At 38.0% G+C, this 22,929-nt stretch overlaps 1 protein-coding gene across 11 annotated transcripts in view; it reads right to left on the bottom strand.

Moving 5' to 3' along the window:
• The window catches only part of SYNE2 (spectrin repeat containing nuclear envelope protein 2), a 339,505-nt gene that overhangs the window by 151,056 nt on the left and 165,520 nt on the right, over positions 1-22,929 (bottom strand). For all 11 annotated transcript variants that reach the window (XM_053889485.1, XM_053889486.1, XM_053889482.1 and 8 more), the window contains 7 exons: positions 21,749-22,058; positions 19,981-20,145; positions 16,973-17,314; positions 7,851-8,006; positions 6,684-6,949; positions 3,152-5,243; positions 1,167-1,489 (listed from right to left, as the gene is read on the bottom strand). In XM_053889485.1, coding sequence (XP_053745460.1) covers positions 1,167-1,489; positions 3,152-5,243; positions 6,684-6,949; positions 7,851-8,006; positions 16,973-17,314; positions 19,981-20,145; positions 21,749-22,058 — 3,654 coding nt within the window. The remainder of the gene's footprint in view (positions 1-1,166; positions 1,490-3,151; positions 5,244-6,683; positions 6,950-7,850; positions 8,007-16,972; positions 17,315-19,980; positions 20,146-21,748; positions 22,059-22,929) is intronic.

Genomic DNA, 22,929 nt, shown 5'->3' with positions numbered 1-22,929 from the left:
TTAATAAGAAAAAGTATGGGCAACCCAATAAAAATTGGGCAATGGCTTGGACAGGCATCTTTCCGAAGATGAAATATGAATGCCCAAGAAATATTCAATAAAGGGGCTCAAACACATTAATATAATAGAGATGCAAATTAAAACCATAATGAAATACCACTTTTCATCCATCAGACTGGCAAAACTTAAATCTCCCAACATCGAGGACTGGCGAAGATATGAAACATTTGGAATAGACTATGTTGTTGAACACTAGTCTGAGTAGAAGTAGGTAAAATTATTTGGAATTTAAAATGTGAGGTGTGCCTACCTTTTGACTCAACACCAGAATCCTCAGTAACTATTCAAGTGAACCTCTCGCATTTAAAAATGTTCCTATTGGCACTAGTTGTGAAGGCAAAAAGTAGAAAAACTCAAATGTCTGTCAATAGCTAGGTAACTGAATTTTGCTATAGACAAGAACATGAATAAACTTCAGCATCAAAATGATGAGTTTGAAAAAAATGAGGTGACAGAGGAACACACGTGCATGAAAATGAAGCATAAACACATAGAAAAAAATATTTTAAAAAGGAAAGAAAGTGGCAAATAAAATATTGGGGATAATGATTAATTCTGAGGAGAAGAAAGGACCGCACAAGAGAAGTCAAAAGTCATGATGTTTACCTTTGAACCTTTAGGGACAAAGCTGTTTATTTTATTATCATCCTTTATATCATATGCAGACTTTTATAAGCATTCTGTTGTATGTATTCAACATTGAATAAGGAAAAAGGTAAAATAAATACAATAAAATATTTGCTGTGGTTTTCTATAGATAGTGATTTAAAAAGAAAAATTTTTTTAACGTTTATTCATTCTTGAGAGACAGAGAGACAGAGCATGAGCAGGGGAGGGGCAGAGAGAGAGGGAATCCAAAGCAGGCCCCAAGCTCCGAGCTGTCAGCACAGAGCCGGATGCCGGGCTCGAACCATGAACCGTTAGATCATGACCTCAGCCGAAGTCGGACACCCAACAGACTGAGCCACCCAGGCGCCCCATGCAGGTAGTGATTTTTAAAGTTTTCCATATTTTCCAAATTATTCCCAATTTGTAAATGTTAACTATAAAGAAAAATAAACCTTAATTTTGTTCTTAAAGCATTACCTTTAGAAAGAAGTACCTACCCTTCTATTTCAGCTTCCTTTATTTTGGCTGCCTCCCTCACGGCTGAGTCCTTCAAAACTAATCCGTGTATAGTACACTGGAGTTGTTGTTTGGCTTCAGGGCTGGATACAATCCCCAATTTCTCAGTAAGGTCCTGGATGTCTGCTATTGTGGATTGCAACTCCTCTTGTTTCCAGTGAGATATCCCCAGCGATTCTTCTGGATCAGCAAGGTCTATTCTACGGGATGCAATAATGGCTTCACGGGCAGTAAGGATCCCCATCGCCCTAGTGACTGCCTCGTTATAGCGTGTCAAACTTTCATAAGCATCATTCAAGACATCCTGGTGAATAGGAGATGAAACACTGTGACAAAGCTAGCAAACTTTGGGGATTTTTATCATTCTTGAATTTTTGTAGTGCATTCATAAGATGTCTGGGTCTTACAAGGGTTAGCGTCTCCTACTTAGTTTGGCAACATTATGCTAGCACATAAAGACCAATAACTTTTTGTTTGCATAAAGAAAAACTGCTTCCAGATTTGCTAAATCTACTCTAAATTCAAAAATACATCTCAGGCAACATGTCTAATGATACGTATTCCTGTTCTAGAACTCTTATATTAGACTATGAACTAAATAAAGCAATTGCATATATTTAATGTGTGTAACTTTAACCAATATTTGTTGGGGGCATAAAAAGAAAACACACCCTCGCCAAAATTTCTTGTGTTTTCAAATAAATGGCTCTGCCACTAATTTCAGTTTTGAACAAATCACTTAACGTATCCAGACCATAGTCTTCTTGCTGAAATAACAAATAGTTGATGTAAATAACTTTAAAGGTCCCTTCCAGTCCAGCTCTAATCCTATTATTTTAGAGATTTATGTCATCGTTCCTGGAAACTGTATTAAAATCAAATGAAGAAGTACTGAATTTACTCAACATTTGTTAAGTATCAATTTAAACATATTAGGATTCACAGTATGACCTTACATTTCTATAGCGTTTATACCTATCAAATATTGAAATATTATCTAATAAGTCTTTAAATCAGTGAAGGGAGTTCATTTCCCCATTCTATAAGTTTAATGTGACAATTCTGAAAACACAGTGAAAGGCATTATATTAAGTACAAGTGTTCCAGCAACGCCTAAGCTATCTCTCCTAATTATTGTGGAAAAGGAGGGAGTAGGTTGGACTCATTCTACAACACCAGAGGTCAGCAAACTTTTCTTGTAGAGGGCCAGACTAAATATTTTAGGCTTTGCCTGCCATCTGGACTATGACAACTACTCAACCCTGCTGGTGTAGCAGGAAAGCAGCCATAGACATTCTCTAAAGAAATGAGCATGGCCATGATACAATAAAACTTTATTTACAAAATCAGGCACCATGGGCAGATTTGGCCCATGAACCTTCATTTGATGACCCAAGCTCTAAAATCAGACAGACCTTGACTCGAATCCTGTTCTGTTCCTGATGCAGGAGCCTGAGAAAACTGTTGATGTTCCTGAACTTAAATTTCCTTATTTTGAAATAGAGCTAATGATAGCACCCCCCCCCCCCCCCACAGAGTTGCTATGAGGATTAAAAACACAGTATTCAGCACGGTTCCCAGACACCGTAAGTTCTAAATGGATGCGGAGTTATTATTTTATGTTATTTTCTCTACACTATATTTCTTCTACTATGCCTCACTATTTCTAAAAACACAAACAAACCAAAACCAAACTCCATCTGAACTCAACAGGGGTTGCCAGGGGTATAGAAGTAAAGGCTTCACATTCCTCTTTCCTGTCTATAAAGCACTGTATTTAGATGTAAATTGAGGTGGGATTGTAAACTGGTCCACCGCAAGTTTCTTTTAAATGGCTATTCTATGGAGAATGTTCATGTAGAACCTATAACTGCTTAAGAAGCACAGATATTACCTAGAGTAAAAGCTAAAACCATGCAATAAAAAGAAATGCATTAACCACCTAATTGAAAAAAAAAAAACCTACTGTGCGCAAATCAAGGCTTGTAGCAAGCTGCATGTGAAGATCTTCAATGTCACGTAATTTTGCCTCCACATCATTAGCTCCAGAAGAATTTTCTTCTCTTTGCTTCTCAATGATGGTCACAGCTTTCACACTATCCATTTCTGCCTGAACTTGCTCTTGAAATGCTTCACAATTATCCTTCTCATTTTGAATATGTTCAATGTCCAAATTTATAAGCAAAGGCTGCTCTAACTGAGATTTTATCTGCTTCAAAACATGTAAGGAATCTTCCAGTTTGTCCTGAAAATTCTGTTCATTCACTTCTTTGGGTTGGGATTTTAGTATGCTGTTTTGGAGAACCTTGCGTAACTTGTCATTTTCTTCTGCATACAGCTTTATCCGCGGCATTTCTTTCTCTTTGAAGGTGTCATCAAAGGCCTTACTTTCATTCAATGTCTTTAGTATCTCTTGACACAAGCACATGGCTTTCTCAATTCTCCGATTCAAAATCTGAGCATCGAGCAAACTGCTTTCTGGTGAGGTCTGGGGCATTTCTAGCACTGCTTCGGCTCTTTTCTTAATTTGCAAGTCCATAGCCCTCAATTTACTTAGCGATGCCTGATATCTGCCACGGTCTGCCACATGGTCTGCCAACTGCTTAATTTTTTCCTCGAGTTCCTTTTCTTTCTCAACTACTTGGGTGTGTAATTGGTCAAGTTGGGAACCATCCCAGCTTAGTCCTATACACTCAAACACTTCTTTGAGTTTCCGTACCTGTAGGATACTAGACTGAATACCAGTGAGTCGGTCTTTAAGGCCACAGAGCTCCTTTTCAACATCTTGATTTATTTCTTGATTTAATAGCAGCTCGTTGTGCCGTATATGGTCAACCTCCTTCTGAAGCACAGATGTTTTTTCATGAAATTCTCTGTAAAAATGGATCTTGCGTTCCACTTCATTACATTTACTTTGAATTAATCTTTGCGTTCTATGGGCTCTAGCCTTAAGGTTTTTCAACTGGTCATCCAGAAATAATCTTTCAAACACATTTAGATCCTTACAGATGTCTGTTTGTTCCTGAAGGTGGGTCAAGATCACACTCTCTGCTTCTTGCAATTCCTTCTGAGAACTCATCAAAGTGACACGCTCATGTTCTAGTTCAGTTTCTGTGGAGGCTGTTTTCACCTTGGGATTTATCAGTGCTTCATTTTCCTGAAGTGAAAGCTGAACCTTCTCTATTACGGCAAAAAATCTGCTCCTTTCTTCCAATTTAAATTCTAATTGCTGTGATCTTTCCGTTGACTTTAAAACTAGCATTTGGTACTGATTCTGTAAGTCCTGTAGGAGGTGATTTAAATCATTGCTCTCATCTGCTGGAAGATTAGGAGTATTATCTTTGACCTCTTCAACCAAGGACTCCACAGCTTGGTGCTTATCCAGAATGCCATCATGTGTCATCTTGCACTTTCTGATCTGTGAAAGTATGTCATCTGGGAGAAGGGAAATGGTAGGAGCGAGTTCACCTAGCAGATTCTTGACCCACAGGATAATCTCTCTCATCCTGGTCCTTGTTTCACACATCTTGATCTGATTTTCCACCTCTGTGTTTAATGGCTCCGAGGCTTCCAATCGCTTCTGCAAATTATTCATTGCATCTTCCAAAGTATTCTTTTCTTTTTCTCCCCAAATCCTCTCCATCTGAAATTCAGCTTGCCCCTTCAAAGCCAAAAATCTCTGCTTGATAGCCCGGAGTTCAGTGGCCAAGGCAACTGTGCCTGGGCTCCCCTCCTGTTCTTCTGGAGAGTTCAGCCCTAACTGCTGCTGTTGCTGCAGAGAAACGTCAAGGTCTTGGATCTTACGCATGAAAAGTATAAATTCATCATTTTCTGCTACTTGCTGAGAATACTTCTTTTGAGCCAACTGTTGTACTTGTTCCCAACTACGTGCAAGTTGCTGGATCTGGCTTTCCAAAACCTTCTTATCCATGTCAGTCACACACTTTGATAAATTTTCCCATTCAATTTTCATCTTGCTTAAAGAATCTTTCTCTTTTTCTATCGATGCCAGGTAGTTTTTCATTTTGTCCAGATAGGCTGCACTGTCCAGTGGTCCCCTAGAGAAAGAAAAAAAATGGAGCTTATTAATATACATCAACATGAGGTTAGAGTTCATGAAAAGAAATTAATTCTGCTCTGAATTCACAGAAGAGAAGACTAGGTTGTCTATAAAAGCATTCTGTCTTTAAAATCAAAATCAGGACCTTGTTTAGTGTGGCTTTCAGTTAGTGTGTAACAATACAGAGAACTCGCCTATAAAATAAGTATCGTAAAAATGCAGAACCACAGGAAGGGAGTGAAGAGGGAAGGGAACGATATATATGTAAAAGGACTTGGTAACTGTAAAGTACTTGCACAAAGGTGAGTCTAAGCCTAAGAAATTATCACAATGTCCAACCACTTTGTTACCATTTTACCGACAATAATGAATAAGAAAGTATAATCAGTCTCGTCTTTTGAATATAAAATTGTTTCCTCAAAGGGATATCACTGAAAGTAAACCCCATTTAGGCAAAAGTACAAAATCAAACTTTTTACTTTAAAAAAAAAAATGTTTTTTTAAGTTATCCCTACAGCCAATGTGAGGCTTGAACTCACAACCCCGAGATCAACAGTTGTTTGCTCCACTGACTGACTCAGCCAGGTGCCCGCCTCAACCTTTTTAATAATGACAAGGTATTTACACAGTAAGACTGTATCTACAAACCATTTGCTATTATCTTCAAAGCCAAAAAGAGTATATATATGTAAAAAGAAATCATTAGAATGGATATATATTCAGTAGGTTCCGAACTATTTCAACCAATTATGCTGATACTGAACAAGTGTATACATAGAATATTTCTTTCCACCCCATAGTTCAGAATAAAGTCTTGACAAAAAGAGTGCTGAATTCCATAGAATTTAAATCCATTTGGAAGACACTTATAGTGTGAATTAATTGTTTAAGAAATTAATTTGTAAAACATAATTTAATTATAAAATTAATATAAATAATATAAAATTTACTGCATGAAACAACAGTTTTCTTCAATGGCTTCCGTATGTAATTAATTTCCATATTGTACTGTTAAAATCATAATATCGTCTCATAGTATAAACTCTTAAAACCCTGGGCCTGTCCAAGGTAGTGCAGCCTATCTGTGCTTGAATAAAAAGAATGTAAGACCTAAATTGTTTCGTTTTTTTTTTAATGTTTATTTTTGAGTGAGTGAGTGAGTGAGTGAGAGTGAGTGAGAGTGAGTGAGTGAGAGAGTGAGAGAGAGAGAGAGAGAGAGAGAGAGAGAGAGAGAGAGAGAGAATGAGCGGGGGAAGAGCAGAGTCAGAGGGAGACACAGAATCCCAAGCAGGCTGCAGGCTCCAGGCTCTGAGCTGTCGGCACTGAGCCCCATGCGGGACCTGAACCCACCAACTGTGAAATCATGACCTGAGCCGAAGTCGGACCCTTAACTGACTGAGCCACCCAGGTGCCCCAAGTCCTAAATTCTTACACTTACACTTTTAGACTTTCCTTTTCTGTCAACAAGGCTTTCACTGAGGATTCAATGGCAGCAAGGCGTTCCTGAAAATCCTTAAGGAAACAATATTGGCTTTCTTTATTTTTCTTCAAAGTAATAAGTGCCTGAAGCAGATTGTCCAAATAGTTCACTGAATACCCTGCGTTGTGAAGAACCAAGGCACTTGTTTCTGCTTTATTGAGATACTCAGTTTGTTCCAGTGGTTCAATGGCTGATTTCTTTGCGTCCAACTGGGCATATAATTCCTAAAAACAAGTCATGGAAATTAGTAAATATAAATTCACTCCCTCACTCACTCATTAATTTCCTTCCTTCCAGTAACATTATATCCCAAGAATATGTTTTAAAAATTTCATTTGCATACAGAGAAAGTAAGGTGCTGAAAGATTAAAAGACTTTTTTTTTTCACTGGAATCATGTTAAAATCTAGACTGAAATTGACAGTTGTCTTAGCATTTAATAGCAATTAGATCTTCCTATTGTGTTAAAAGGTTCTGTAGTGTCTAAAGGAAGATTTCTCTCTTTTTGTTCCAGGTTGTTCTACATTTGCAGACACTCCGTTTATATATATCCTTTATATATGATACTTTTTTTTTTTTTAATTCACATACATCACCCTTCTTTCCTGTTTGAAATACATGTTTACAGTCATGTAAACTTAGCTAAAATTGTAGGGGTCATTTTTTTTTTTTTTAAACATGGCCATGTATTGGATTTTTAGACTATATACCTATAAGTACATAAATATATAAACACAGCTAGGTAAACACCGCTGTAAAAAAAACAAAGAAGTACCCTGCAATGTTGATAATTAGGAAAAATAAAATAAATTTATCAGAATCTGAAGAATACATATGACTAAGAACAGAAGTGAGAAGTCAGAATCTCCAAATAGTGTTACTGAATAAGTTTTTAGGAACTTCGTGAAAAAGACTAATGCTCATTAAACTCTTCCACTTTTTAAATGGAAAGATTTATACAACTTACTGATTAGTACATAATTATATAGTTACCAAATTGATCATCAGGCAAAGGTTAAATAAGACTTTTCATTCTGTACAAGCAAGTTTCTGGTAATTAAAATATATTGTATTGCACTGGATAAATGATGCAATCATGTTGTCAATGTTTTTCTTGTTTCCATACCTCTATCTCTTTTAATTGTTCATTTCTTAACACGACATCTAATTCTAAAGGTTGATTTTGCAGCTCATTGACTTTATGCTCATCGTCAGTGTTTTTCATGCTTTCTTGAACATTGAGAGAAAGTTGTTTTGACAAAACCATTTCCACAGCTGAATTCTGAAAACATAAAAAGATTAATTGCCAAATGGTCTACCTTCCAAATAAATAATTTTTCCTTTTCTTGGTGAAAACATTCTAGTTCCTTCTATTTACTCAGATTAACGGCTTTCAAAAAGTACATTTGGGGCACTATCAAAGATGATTTTCTTCATGCAATATTTAATGCTGACATTGATATCCCAAGGAAAAAGTTTTTTGAAAAGATAGGATAGGATCTATAATTATATCACAAGGTAAAATCTAGTCTTAAAGAAAACAGATATGGAAAAAACAAAAATTCTAAAATCTATACTTAGTATTCACTGTGATGCCAGAGGGCAGGACAAGTAACAGGCATTCAGTGTTACCTATGGGTAGTTGAACATGGTAAGTGGATAGATGGCAGGAACACCCAGATTGCATCATATTAACAACGGATTATGGCTTAAACAAATTAATAGTAAGAATTCCAACCTGGGTAAGGCAGAACAGGTTATACAGGTAGTAATTTGAAAGCTGTACCAACTGGATTTTTTCATAGGATACACAGAGATGGCATCTGCATTCATTTATTTGTTCTTTTCACAAATATTTGTTGAGTATTTATGCGTACCAGGTACCATGACCGTCATTTTAAGAGATTTCCATTATTTTGCTAGGGTATTAGTTTTTATTTTCAGGTTACTTTATAAATGAAGTACCATTTGATTGTGCCATATACTTTCACGTCAGTAAGGTCTGCATTAGTAAGTCCGTGAATAGAATGTGTCCACATCCCCAAACAAGGTAGAAATTGTTATTGTAAAAGTACCGCCTAGATAGCAATGTAAAATGTTAAGCGAAAGGGAAACTGGGTAAGAGATCTACGAAACCTTTCTGTACCCTCTCTGCAACATTTCCATCAATGTAAGACGGTTGTAAAGTTAAAAGATTATTTAAATAAAACAGATGCTTTATGTGTCCGGAGCTTCACCAAAACTAACTGGTAAGAAAATTCAGCTGACCAGGGTGACTGGTTTTGATTAGTTGGCACTTAGCACCAGTTACTTCTTTCAAGAGGCTACAAATGATTACAATGATTTCGAAAACTCCCTCCATTCCCAACAATTTATTCAGGCAAACTATAGTTAAAAACCTACAGGGAAGACAGCATCTCAGGAGGAAAGATTCAGGAAGGCTACAAGAGGGAAAGAGAAAGGTGCCACACCACAGGTTCCATCAGCCCATGGGCCCTCCTTGCCGTGAGCCACAACCACGGGAGGTGGACGCCTGCCTCCCGCCTGTTACTCCCACAAGTCCACCCAGAACAAGAGCATCTGAGGTAAAGGCTGAGATATTAGACCCTAGGAAAACTTTACGTATTATTAACCATCTACTAAGAATTCAGAGCTCTTGGTCTGTCTTACCTTATAAACCAGTGACTTGAGGACTAGCAACAATCGGCCATTTGTAATCTATCTTTGGTGGCCAGAGAGAGCATTCTGAAAAACCGGAAATCACCCCTAAACACCATTTGTCTACTAACCCCAAAAGCCATGTTTCGACCTTGGCAGAACATCCAACGGAATCCCTCAAACGAACGTTTCAAATTTAAAAGGTAACATTCTCTTGCTCATGCCCAGAGAGGTTGGAACACAGACTCAAGGTCCTGATTGGCTCATGGGAAGATTCTTTTGGAATCAGTCATCTCTGCTCATCACCCTTTACTGTATTTTATTTTGATTTGGCAGGCTCACTTGAACAACTTTCTTTTAAATAGAAGATATTTCAAACATAGTTAGAAGAACAAAATACGACCTACAGTCATTAATCGTGATACAGATATAAGTAATGTAATCTTCCATACCACAAATACAATCAAATATAATTGAAAGCCCAGTCCTCATCCTTCTTTCATCTCTTCCTTCCCAGAGATAACCACTATTTTGAAATATACACATACATTTTCAAAAGTATGTATTCATTTAAGTCATCTCTCTGTCCAACGTGGGGCTCTAACTCGTGACCCTGAGATCAAGAGTCACGTGCTCTATGAACGGAGCCAACCAGGCATCCACACACACACATTTTTACACTTTTATTATATATGTCATTCATACAGTATTGTCTTATGTATTTTAATTCTTATAAAACTGGAATTATGTATTATCATTTTATAGCTTTTCCATTCAACAGTATGCTTGGGGATGTATTCGTGGTGACAGAGAAAAATCTAATACAGTCATTTTACCTTTTATACTGTTCTACTGTCTGCATGAACATGACTTATTTATCTGTCAGGCTACTGTGAACATAATATTGTTTCCAGTTTTTCTTATTACAGATATATTGCTCTGACAAACACTTTTGTGCCAGTCGTCTTGCACATTTGTGTGACTTTCTTTGGGATGTTTTCCTAGGACTAAAATTACTCCTTTTAAGTAATGGATAGCTATTGATTTGTTCTCCAAACTGAATTACAGTTTTGATTCCCACCAGCATGGTAAAAGAATTCGTATTTTCCCTAATCCTCTCTGATATTTGATGCTAACAGACTTTAATTTCTGCCAATATAATGCATGTGAAATTGATATCATTATTGTTTTAATGGATTTCTCTGACGGCTAATAAGACAGAGCTACTCTCTGGGCACCCCAGGGGTTCAGTCGGTCGAGTGTCCAACCGACTGGAGTTTGAGCCCCGCATTCGTTCTATGCGGACAGCTCAGATCCTGCTTCGGACCCTCTGTCTCCCTCTCTCTCTGCTCCTCCCCTACTTGCTCTCTCTCTCAAAACTAAATATACATTTAAAAAAAAAAAAAAAAAAGACTGATCTACTCTCCTAGAAGAAAACATGAGCAGTAAGCTCTTTGACATCAGTCTTAGCAATATTTTATTGGATTAGTCTTCTGAGGCAAAGGTAAAAAAACTAAAATAAACACATGGGACTACATCAAACTAAAAGGCTTTTGCACAGGGGCACCTGAGTGGCTCAGTCAGTCGAGCAGGTCATGATCTCGCGGTTTGTGCGAGTTCGAGTCCCACGTCAGACACTGTGCTGGCAGGTCAGAGCCTGGAGCCTGCTTCAGAGTCTGTGTCTCCTCCTCTCTGCCCCTCCCCTGCTCATGCTCTCTCTCTGTCTCTCAATAATAAATAAACATGCAAAAAATAATAATAAAATAAAATAAAATAATTTAAAAAAAATAAAAGGCTTTTGCACAGCAAATGAAACCATCGACAAAGCAAAAAGGTAACCTACTGAAAGGAAGAAGATATTTGCAAGTTGTACACTCGTTAATGGGTTAACAGCCAAAATACACAAAGAATTTATACAATTTATTAAAAAAAAAAAAAACAATCTGATTAAAAAAATGGGCAGAGGACATGAACACACATTTTTGTCCAAAGAAGACATCCAGAAGGCCAACAGGCACATGAAAGATGCTCAACGTCACTTACCACCAGGGAAATGCAAATCAAAACCACAATGAGATACCACCTCACACCTGTCAGACCGGCTATTACTAAAAAGGCAAAACATTACAAGTGTTGGTGAGAACGTGGAGAAAAGGGAACCCTCAAAAGCTACTGAGAGGAATGTTAAGTTGGTTCAGTCAGTATGGAAAACATTATGAAGATTCTTCAAAAAATTTAAAGTAAATGTATCATATGTTCCAGCGATCCCACTTCTGGGTATTTATCTGAAGAGAACAAAAACACAAATTTGAAGAGCTATGTGTAGCCCTAGGCTCGCTACAGCATAATTTACAACAGCCAAGATATGGGAGCTGCTTAAGTGTCCCTCAGCAGATATACGGATAAAGAAAGCGTAGTGTACCTATGTAAGGAGTATCGCTCAGTCATAAAGAAGAATAAAATCTTTATAAAAGCTTCCTAAAGATAAGCATCCATCATCACCACTAGAGACAAAATGAAAGGCATATCAACACAGTCTCAGGGGCTGCCTCCTTCTGTTAGCATGATGTCCACAATGTTAACATGACCCATAAGGCACTTGTGACTCGGCCAGCCTCGCCTACCTCTCAGGCCTCACCTGTGTCGCTCTCCTCTTTCCTCCACCCTCTCTTTCATCCTTTCTAACTCCTCATGCTCTCTCTCCCATCACAAGAGGAAATTCTACTTCCTCTTTCAAAAATGCTCCCAACATCCAGCCCTGAGCTCTGTTAATTCCAAGCCACCCTTCGGGTCTCAGTTCAAATGCTGTTTCCTTACGGAAGCTCTGACTACAGTTCGTGTCAGAATCCTTTATTATAGACGATCATGAAAATGGGTTCCTCCATTTAGTTCCTGTAATTAGGCTCTCATTAGTTACTTGATTGATGTGTGTCTCGTCCTCTAGACTAGAAGCTCAATGAGAAGAGAGACTATGCCTATTTTTGTTCACCTCTGAACCCTCACTGTCTGCTCAATAAATTTTGACTGAGTGGACATAGAGACGAATTAATATTAGACAAAAAATAAGAGAGTTTTGTTTAGTCTTTGTTTGTTAAGATGAACCATCTGTGGGGGCGCCTGGGTGGCTCAGTCGGTTAAGTGTCCGACTTCAGCTCAGGTCATGATCTCGCACTCCATGAGTTCAAGCCCCGCATCGGGCTCTGTGCTGACAGCTCAGAGCCTGGAGCCTGTTTCGGATTCTGTGTCTCCCTCTCTCTCTGACCCTCCCCTGTTCATGCTCTGACTCTCTCTGTCTCAAAAATAAATAAATGTTAAAAAAAAAAAAAAAGATGAACCATCTGTGGATTATAAAGCAGATTACAAAGAAATTGAGGATCCCCCGATCTAGGTCTGCCAATCTAGCTGTCGTTGATCTGGTATCTGCTAGGAATGACAGAAACAGGATTTGGTGGGTTTACCAAGAGTAGAGAAAGTTCAAAATAGGCACAAGAACACAATAAGGGGTCCACTGAGGTCAGACAGCACATTAGCATATTAGACCTCAATTAAAAACCCACATAACACATTCAATAAAATGGTGCGGTAAGCCACCAAGCATCAGGCTGGGTAGAGGACACCTGTGTTCTAGTCCCAGTGCTGCCAGAATATGAATTTGGCCAATTAACATCTCTCACTTCCCTCACCTGAAACACAAGAGTTAGGCTAGAGAGTTTCTAAGGTCCCTCAGCCTAAGATTTCAGGACTTCAGAACATGCTGTCAAACACATGCTGCTCAGAGATGTCAACACCATGTACCCTATGTAGGTCACTTGGTGTCCTGTAAGGGAACAAATCTTAGATTATAAAAAATACCTCTAGAGTAAGAAGCAAGATTTACATACGGGCCAAAACCAGGCAAAGTAATACACTTTGAAGACAGAGTCGGCATATGGCCCAACTACGTGTTCCATTTCAAAATTTTTTTTTTTACTGTGTCATCAGGATAAACAATACCCCAAATAGACATCATTTACCCCAGGATTGAAAACTGTTTATCCAGTGAGTGGTTTTCCTCCTCACTCTAGTACGGACTCCACTGTATTTCTGGGGGCTCACCCACAGCGGGATACCTTTGTCTGTATCTGTGACCATCTACTTTCCAGAATTTCTCTGGATGCTTCTTAAACACTGAAATTATAAATGCTCATAAATTTTTGAAAAGAACAAAAAAAACAACTCAGACATACTGACAATTATACCTAATGACAAGGAATTTAAAGAAGTAATTATAGGCAAAAAGTTTTTTGAGGGAGCAATTATGTCATGTAGGTTGACATGTGGAAGGGAGAGGGGCAGGGAAGAACACTTAATACCAGTTAATATGTAATGTTGCTTTATGAGTTTTTAGAATAATAACAAACCCAGAATGTATTACTTTCCTGTTTTTCCTCTTTATCATTTCCCTTTATGGACATCTAAAATCTTAAAAGATTAGTCAGTCTTCACTTTTTATCATACCCTAATTTGTTACTTTACTTCACCTACATGGGGGGGGGGTGGAAGGCAGTTTTGCCTTTTCATATTCAAAAACTCTTAGAAATTCATCTCTATAAAAATATTCAGTAAGATATTTGATCATAAGCACCCCTACCATTCAGTCTGTATGTTATAATTTCTCTTGCCTCCAGCTTTGCCTTAATATTTTAACTTTTTTTTGATGTTTATTTTTGAGAGAGAGACAGAGCGTGAGTGGGGGAGGCACAGAGAGAGAGGGAGACACAGAATCTGAAGCAGGCTCCAGGCTCTGAGCCGTCAGCACTGAGCCCGACGCGGGGCTCAAACTCACAACCTTTGAAATCATGACCTGAGCCGAAGTCAGACGCTTAACTTACTGAGCCACTCAGGCGCCCCAATTAATATTTTTGATATTAAAGAAAAAGTCAGCCAAAGGTCCAGATCTAAGTTATCCTCTAAATTTCACCTAAAATGAAATTCTTAGCAATGCATTCAAATATAAACATGCTATAATGGCAATTTTTGAAAAGTGCAATCATACTTTCAACAAAACTCTAAGATCACATGAAATTTACTAAAGAAAAAAGTAGAAGAAAATAAAAACTTCCTAAAAATTCTTCTGGAGACGATTTTAAATAATCTGATAAAAGCCCTTCCAAATTCCAAAAAGGCACATGAAATGAGCATTAATTAGATATTTAATTAGTGTTATATTTTAAGCTGTGACAACTGTATGCCCATATTCTAGCAGAATGACTAGTACAAAAGAGGCCTCAATGGATGTTTTTAATGAATTAAGTGCTTGTTTTCACTACCACAAGAGTTTCTGATTAATTACATTTATAATTCAGTAAATTGTGCTTTTATGTGCTCTATGCACTCAGTATATAGAGATTCCTGCTTAAGTAATTTACACTCATCGTATATGTGTCTATACATGTTTTGATCACTTTTACTAGCTGTTCAACGTTAAAATTGTTCTGGGTCTTACATAGTCTAATGTTACACAGAAAAAAGTAAATACAGCCAGTACTTAGAGTGGGGAAAATAAGAAGCACACATTCAGAGGGAAAAAAAAAAAAAAAAAGATTCATGTTACAAAAGAGTAAAAAGTAATCATGATAAAATATTAGTAGAGAATTAAAACCAGTTTCCTCTATCCTAGACCTGTGAAAATTATTTGAAAACTTAAGTACCTCTATAATGGTTTTAACTTTAAAAATAGCTTATCTTGGGGAGCCTGGGTGACTCAGTCAGGTAAGCGTCTGACTTCAGCTCAGGTCATGACCTCGTGGTTTGCAAGTTCGAGTCCCGCATGGGGTTCTCTGCTGTCGGCACAGAGCCCTCTTTGGATCTTCTGTCCTCTCTCTCTGCCCCTCCCTCACTTGCTCATGTGCACACACTCTCTCCCTCTCTGTCTCTCTCTCTCTTTCAAAAATAAATAAACATTAAAAAAATAGCTTATTTCCTCCTTCACAAACACATGAATCTTCTGACCATATGCAAGACATCACAAATTAAATAAAAATTTATATTAGAATATATTTGTCTTACATGATTCAATGGAAAAAAACATCTTAATGAAGCATCATAAATTATAAATAACTCATCATTCAAGATTAAGTAAAAGCTTAATAAATTATAAAAGTTCTGATTATTGGATTATGATCTTTAGTTTTCAATACTCTACTGAATTTTGGGTGCTCACAGCCAAAATGGGTCTGAGAAGCTAATTTTAAAAGTTATTAAGCAATTCCCTTTAGCAATATCATGCATTAGCATAGAAAACACTCAGCTATGTATATTTTTTTACTTATCTACTGCTCTTTAAATACCGTTAAGAGTTTCTTTTATACATACAACTCAAGAGTCGCATGCACGGGCCCTTCATTCTTTAAGACATTTTCCTTAACCGTGTCTGACATGACAAGTGGGATTTAGTAAGTCCTCCTCATGGCCAGAGAGATGCTCTATTAGCATTTAACCTTGTTTTACACATTTCTAGAGATTGCCCTCTGGTTCCTATAATTTTCCATGCATTTCTGTTTTAAGAAGACAACAGAAGGGGCGCCTGTGTGGCTCTGTTGGTTAATAGTCCGACTTTGGCTCAGGTCGTCATCTCACAGCTCGTGAGTTCGAGCTCTGCGTTGGGCTCTGTGCTGACCGCTTACAGCCTGGAGCCTGCTTCAGATTCTATGTCTCCCTTTCTCTCTGCCCTCTCCCCCATTCACTCTCTGTCTTTGGTCTCTCAAAAATAAATAAACGTTAAAAAAAAATTTAAGAAGACAACAGAAGCGTACGCTCTTTTCATCGCTGTTGATCGCGTACTCCATAAAAAGCTGATGAGGACTCAAGCCTGAATGGTCTGATCTTTTTGCTATGGTCCCACTGGACCCTGGATTGTGAGAGGCTGCCTAACAGGAAGACGCTTTCAAATACAGTATACTGGATGGTTCTTTGTGCCTTTTCCATTTCAATCTCTAACCTATGAGAAAGAACTTTAAGAGCCACAGGAAAATGTACCCATTTGGTTTAGAAAGAAAACAAAACAACATTCTTCTTTCTTCTCCCCCGGGGAAAATTAGGAGGCTGAATGTTGATGTTCTCACACCAAACGATCTGACAACATTTAAAAATGCATTTGCAGTAGAGGGTTAACATGAGAAGAAAAAGAAAGGAACCTATCCTTTCAAACAGTCTCTGATTTCATTATAAAATCAACCAAAAAAAAAAAAATGGGGCTCTTGGATTTTTTTTTCCCCTCAGAAAATGGGTAGAACACATTTTCTTTTCTTTTGCCTTTTCTAATTTGCCTTTGTGCTCTTGACCCAAGAAACGGTATCTGATTACATATCAGAGAGAATAATCAACCCAAGTTGATGACTGACATTTTAACAGACTAAACAGTAATATTGCACCACCGAAATCCTGAACAGTTTTCTAAGGGCTCTTTTTACAAGTGGGCATCATAAATAGCCAGCACATTGAGGGTTTAATTATGAAATCAGAAGGCTTGATTCACTACCCTCTTTTCAGAGCCCAACACCTCTTCTTTCTCAGACGCGATGTCTTGGAGAGGCAATCACAAGCACTTACCTTGTTTATTTCCCAATCTTGCTCCAATTTTTCCAGTACAGCTGAGTCCTGAGTGGACTCCTGCACATCACAAGTGACCTCCTCCTCTCTGCCTGGCAGACTAAACTTTTCTTTCTGTTCTGCTGAGCGTTTTGATTGGAGAATGCTATGAAGACAATTTTCTGTCTCCTGCTTAGCAGATTCAAGTCGGTTTTCCAAATCCTTTTGTTTACACTTAAGTGATTTTATATCATCTTTAATAATCTTCTGTCCCACTGAAGATGTGTTTTTCTTGATGGATTTTGCTAAAGCTAAAATCTTCTCCAATGTGCCAGCTTGTAAACTGAGTCTATTCTCTAGTTCCTGTAAGTGGAGAAAAGATGATCACACAAAGTATTTCCATTGTCACAAGAGTTCATTGACTTTTGGAAATCACAGAGTATTCTTCTCCAGCAGTGGAAAGTATAATAAATTTACCAATTCATATCACAAAGAAAAAACTTTGGGCAAGATTTAAACCACTGTAGCATCCCAGACCAAAACCTCCAACAGACTGTATAAGATACCAAAAGTCTATAAGAAGTAACAAAGAAAATTTCATAACACAGTTCCCGGAACGTTGGAGGCAGTCAACATATATTTGTTAAGTATGTATTTTGTTCAAGATACAGCCTTTTTACACAAAATACTAAATAATAAGGGCTTACTTTGTGCAAAGCATTGAAAAAAATAGAAGAATCATTTAGAATGTGCCCACATGAATCTAGTGTTAATATTTAAAATTCAGAGCAAAACTTTAATCAATCTATCCAATGCAATATCTTAAATATAGCAGGAACCCAAATAATATTTACTAAAGGCATGAACAAATCAGGCTAATTTGAGAACTCAAGACTCAAATGGAATTTGAGGTACTATAGCAGCTACTGATGTTACTATTGAAATAGAGTTAAACTTAAAGTTGCTAAGTGAACTAGATAGTATTTATTAGTCACTATCCTAATAGACTACACAGTATTCACTCATTCATTCATTCATTCATTCATTCAACCAGCAGCAAATATTATCATGGTAGGCTTTTTAAAAATTGTCCTTTATGTTTTAAGTAATGTCTACACCCAATGTGGGGCTCGAACTCACAACCCCGGGATCAAGAGTTGCACACTCTACCAATCAAGCCAGCCAGGCGGCCTTATCATGATAGGTTTTGAAGTTGCATAGATGAGTAAAGTTCAGTCCCATCAGGTTCCTATAATCTAGTGAGAGACACAGAAGTAAACAGACAATTGTATTAGAATGTGAAAAGATCTACGCTAACAAATACACACAGGTCCAGATTGCATTTTAGAAAGATCTGGCACGGCCAAGGGGATGTTGCAATAGACAGGGTGACAAGTACAGGCAGAGAGCCCCTGTTTGCTGAGGGTCTGCCCTAAGGAGGCAATAATGAGGGTCTTGGGGAAGTAACAAACTTTACAGATATTCCAGAGATGAAAGAGACAACATTTGGTGTCTGACTAGATTGAGGGATCTGGGAAAGCGTGGATAACCAGGATTCTGACTTGAACCTTGGGGAGATGGGAGAAATATTCACAGAGTCAGAGAATATGGAAGAAAAAGCAGGCCTATTGGATGGCAGCTGGGAGACGGAGAAAGGGAAGTTGCTGCGTTATTTTCTGGACCTGCTGAACCACAGATAACTGCACGATATCCCAGTGGAGTTTGTCCACTGGGGTCAGAAGACCTGAATTGTAGCCCCTACTCTGTCATTTAACCTGATGACCTTGGAAGTCCCTCATCTCTCCAGAACCCAGCTTATCACGTGTAAAGTGTGGGGTCTGAACTTGATGGCCTCTGAGATTCCTTCTGTCTATATCAGAGGTTCTATGTTAATTTTGTAGCAGGAGCCTGAGCTGGGTTCATGTCTGACACTTTCCTCGGTATCCGTGGAACCCAGACAGTGCCTTGGATATGACTGAGCCCTGAATATTGTCAAATGATCACTGTTAAAAAGGGAGGTAGTCCTGTCACAATATCAGGCCATGGAGGAGAAGGCTTGTGTGATTCCCAGATCCCTAAAAGAAAGAGATGAGGAATTCCCACACTCAGGCCACCAGCGCTGCTCTGAGACTCACCCCATGAAATCTCCAGTTAAGGAGCTGTTAAAGAAAGAGCCGCTAAAGAAAGAGCCGCTTTACTTTGTTTTCTTCTAGAAGTCACCTTGCAGGCCTGCTTGTTGGCAAAGCAGAGAGTGAGAATCCAAGGAACATGTTTTGAGGACGTGGGTAAAGCACGTGTGATCCTCACTGTATAAGGCTTGGTGCTGTTGAACTTTGGGAGGGGATTTTGGAAGCCTTACATCTGGAGACTGCTCTAATTTACAGCGTGAGTATATAGGTTAATAAGGCACAAATTCTGTAACTCCCATCTGCCCCTGATAAAGAATGCGAAACTGAAGCATTTCCCTCCTGGTCTTGCTGCATACTATGCATCCTTTGACTAGTCAGTATCTGCTGGAGTCACATGCGGGCTCTAAAACAAAGATCTCCAGGAGGTACAGACTGGTCACGGGTGGAACTGTCTCTGAGGCTCCAGAGTGCAGGGAAATGTTTAAGTCAAATTATAAATAGATTTGGTCACTAAAGAAGAACATCCCGGGGGCGCCTGGGTGGCTCAGTCAATTGAGCATCCGACTTTGACTTAAGTCATAATCTCGCAACTTGTGAGTTCGAGCCCCGCATTGGGCTCTGTGCTGATGGCTCGGAGCCTGGAGCCTGCTTCGGATTCTGTGTCTCCTTCTCTCTCTGCCCCTCCCCCGCTTGTGCTGTGTCTTTCTCTATCAAAAATAAATAAAATATTTTTAAAAAAAAGAAGAAAAACCCCATTTTCTATGACTGGCCAGAACTTTAATTAATTAATTTTAATTATCTGAATAACAACTGGATTTCTGACCAAAGACAATGATTTGTTCATCGTAATTAATATTGATTTTGTTTTAATGTCCATCGTGTCTGGGCACTGTTTAATACCTGCAGCTTCTGCAGTTTTTCCTCAGTTGCTATTTGATCCAAAGGCTTATCAGAAAAACTGGCAAGTTCCTTGGAGAGATTGTCCAATGTAGTATTCAGGTCTGTGACGCAAACCTGGTATGAGTGGTGTTCTTGAACGTGACCTTCCAATTTTTGCACGGAATCCTAAAAATAAAACCATTGACAATTCACCAATTATGTCTCTGAATTTCCTCACTCAGAAAATAATTAAATTGTTCATAAACACTTGTTTTATGAAGTTTCATCTGGAAACAGGAATAGGGCCATATAAATTGTCCAGAGTTCTTAAGTAAAGTTTTAGTATTTGCGATATTTCCATGTAAAATCTCCTCCTCCCCACCCCCCCACAAATGGCTTATTGAAATCACATGCTTCTTGGCCTTCATTTCATTCCTAAAGACAATTTACTTCTCAAGAGGTTTACAAATTGTAAAGGCTTCAAATTATATCATCAAATCACAAACATCCATAATAAAGCAGCTCCCTTAATTATCCTTCTTAGTAAAATCAAATACCCACAGTTGTAAATGAGACTATATGAGATCAGCCTAACCTCAGATTCCTTTCCTAAGAATTCAAGTCCAACATTGTGTTTTAGGAAAAAGTAATCCTAACTCGAGAACAAACCCATCTTCAGGTCTGCTTCCTGGAATAAGAAAATAAGGCGGCCACACCTCATCAGAAAAGTAGCAATTATTAAACTAAATAATTTATAGCCAAGTAGGTATCTCTTTACCCCTGCACACGTCCTGCAATCTGTATAAGCAAGACTTCTTACCCACATAACCCTTATATTGATCTAACTTCCCATATGCAAAGAATTACAGATAATTCTCTTATGAGAATACATTCCCTTGTGACAAACTGACATTTATCTCTTAACTCTTTTACTGCAGACTACTCAAGGGAGGGAAACTGATAAGGTTTATACAGAATAATGAATATATAGCTGACCTTAAACAACATGAATTTGAACTATATGGATCCACATATCACAGAGCTTGTACAGTACTGTAAATGTATTTCCTCTTATGATTTTCTTAATAACATCTTCTTTTCCCTAACTTACTATACTATAAGTAATATATGTTTTAGGTACTATATATGTCATATATTAATATAGATATATAATACATATAGAAAATATGTGTTAATCAACTGTTTATGTTATCTGTAAGGCTTCCTCTCAACAGTAGGCTATTAGCAGTTAAGTTTGGCGGGAGAAAAAGTTATACGCAAATATTCAACTGTAGGAGGGGCTCAGCATCCCTAGCCCCCCACTTTGTTCATGGGTCGCCTGTAAACTATTCCAATGAATAGATGATGGATGAATGGATGGATAGGTGGATGCATGGGTAACTTCAACACCATCACCTTCAGAGAGATACTTAAATCTTAACACTTCTGGCCCTTGAAAATAGGAACTTGGATGAGAAAAAAAATAACATAATAATCAAACAATGGCCACTGGATTTCTCTAGCAAAACTGACTGGATTGAGCTCTCTACCCTTACAGAGTCAGTATTTGTATCTAAAAAGGATAAATTAAACGTTAAAAGTTTTTGATTTACCAGAAGAACAAAAAAATGGTTCCATATACAAATAGGACATACTTGTGCATAATTATGACAATCATTAAAAAACTTATTTTGAGGGATGAGCACTGGGTGTTGTATGGAAACCAATTTGACAATAAATTTCATATATTGAAAAAAAAAAAAAAAACAACTTATTTTGACCATTTCACCTGTAGTTGCTGTAGAAGACTTTCGTGTAGATGCTTTATCTCCAGCCAAGGCTCTTCACTGAAGTTGGGATTTTTAGTGCATTCTAAGAGGTAACTTCCTTGAGATTTTAACTCTTTTAGCAAGGATGTCAAATCTTGCGCTTTCTGGAGGAATTTCTTATAAATTTTTAACTGAGCTTTCTTCTCCTGCAAACCGTGTTGCAGAGCAAAGCCCACTTCTTGTTTCTTTTTCAGTTCTGTGAGCATTAATCTCAGATCCTCCTTACTTTGCAAATACTTCTCTCCTTCTAGTAGAAGCTTTTCTTGATGGCTAAGTTGTACAAAATATTTTAGAAATGACACTTAGGAAATTGGAATGCTTTTTGCATATTATAGTATAACATACATTACAATAAAAAGCATTAAAATAACACTAATATAAATTATTCCCAACGACTCTTTTGGCAATATAGCATTCTAAATAGCACTAAGGTTAGCTCAGAAACCAAATCAGAAATTATTTGCAGCATTCCTAAAAAAATAGATTTTTGTCACATAATTTGACCTGAGAACAAACACTTAATAATTTAGATTCTAAACCATTCCAGTTTTTGCAGCCGCTCTGGAAAAGTGTGGAGGTTCCTCAAAAAATTAAAAATGGACCTACCCTATGACCCAGCAATAGCACTGCTAGGAATTTACCCAAGGGATACAGGAATACTGATGCATAGGGGCACTTGTACCCCAATGTTTATAGCAGCACTCTCAACAATAGCCAAATTATGGAAAGAGCCTAAATGTCCATCAAGTGATGAATGGATAAAGAAATTGTGGTTTATATACACAATGGAGTACTACGTGGCAATGAGAAAGAATGAAATATGGCCCTTTGTAGCAACATGGATGGAACTGGAGAGTGTTATGCTGAGTGAAATAAGCCATACAGAGAAAGACAGATACCATATGGTTTCACTCTTGTGTGGATCCTGAGAAACTTAACAGAAACCCATGGGGGAGGGGAAGAAAAAAAAAGAGAAGAAAAAAAGGAGGTTAGAGTGGGTGAGAGCCAAAGCATAAGAGACTCTTAAAACCTGAGAACAAACTGAGGGCTGATGGGGGGGTGGGAGGGTGGGGAGGGTGGGTGACGGGTATTGAAGAGGACGTCTTTTGGGATGAGCACTGGGTGTTGAATGGAAACCAAT

This window comes from Panthera pardus, unplaced genomic scaffold (assembly GCF_024362965.1).
Source record: "Panthera pardus isolate Hobbes unplaced genomic scaffold, ASM2436296v1 HiC_scaffold_24, whole genome shotgun sequence".
In the NCBI taxonomy this organism is placed as follows: domain Eukaryota; kingdom Metazoa; phylum Chordata; class Mammalia; order Carnivora; family Felidae; genus Panthera; species Panthera pardus.
The sequence above is the reverse complement of the archived record's forward strand: the minus strand, read 5'-3'. Positions and strand labels throughout refer to the sequence as shown.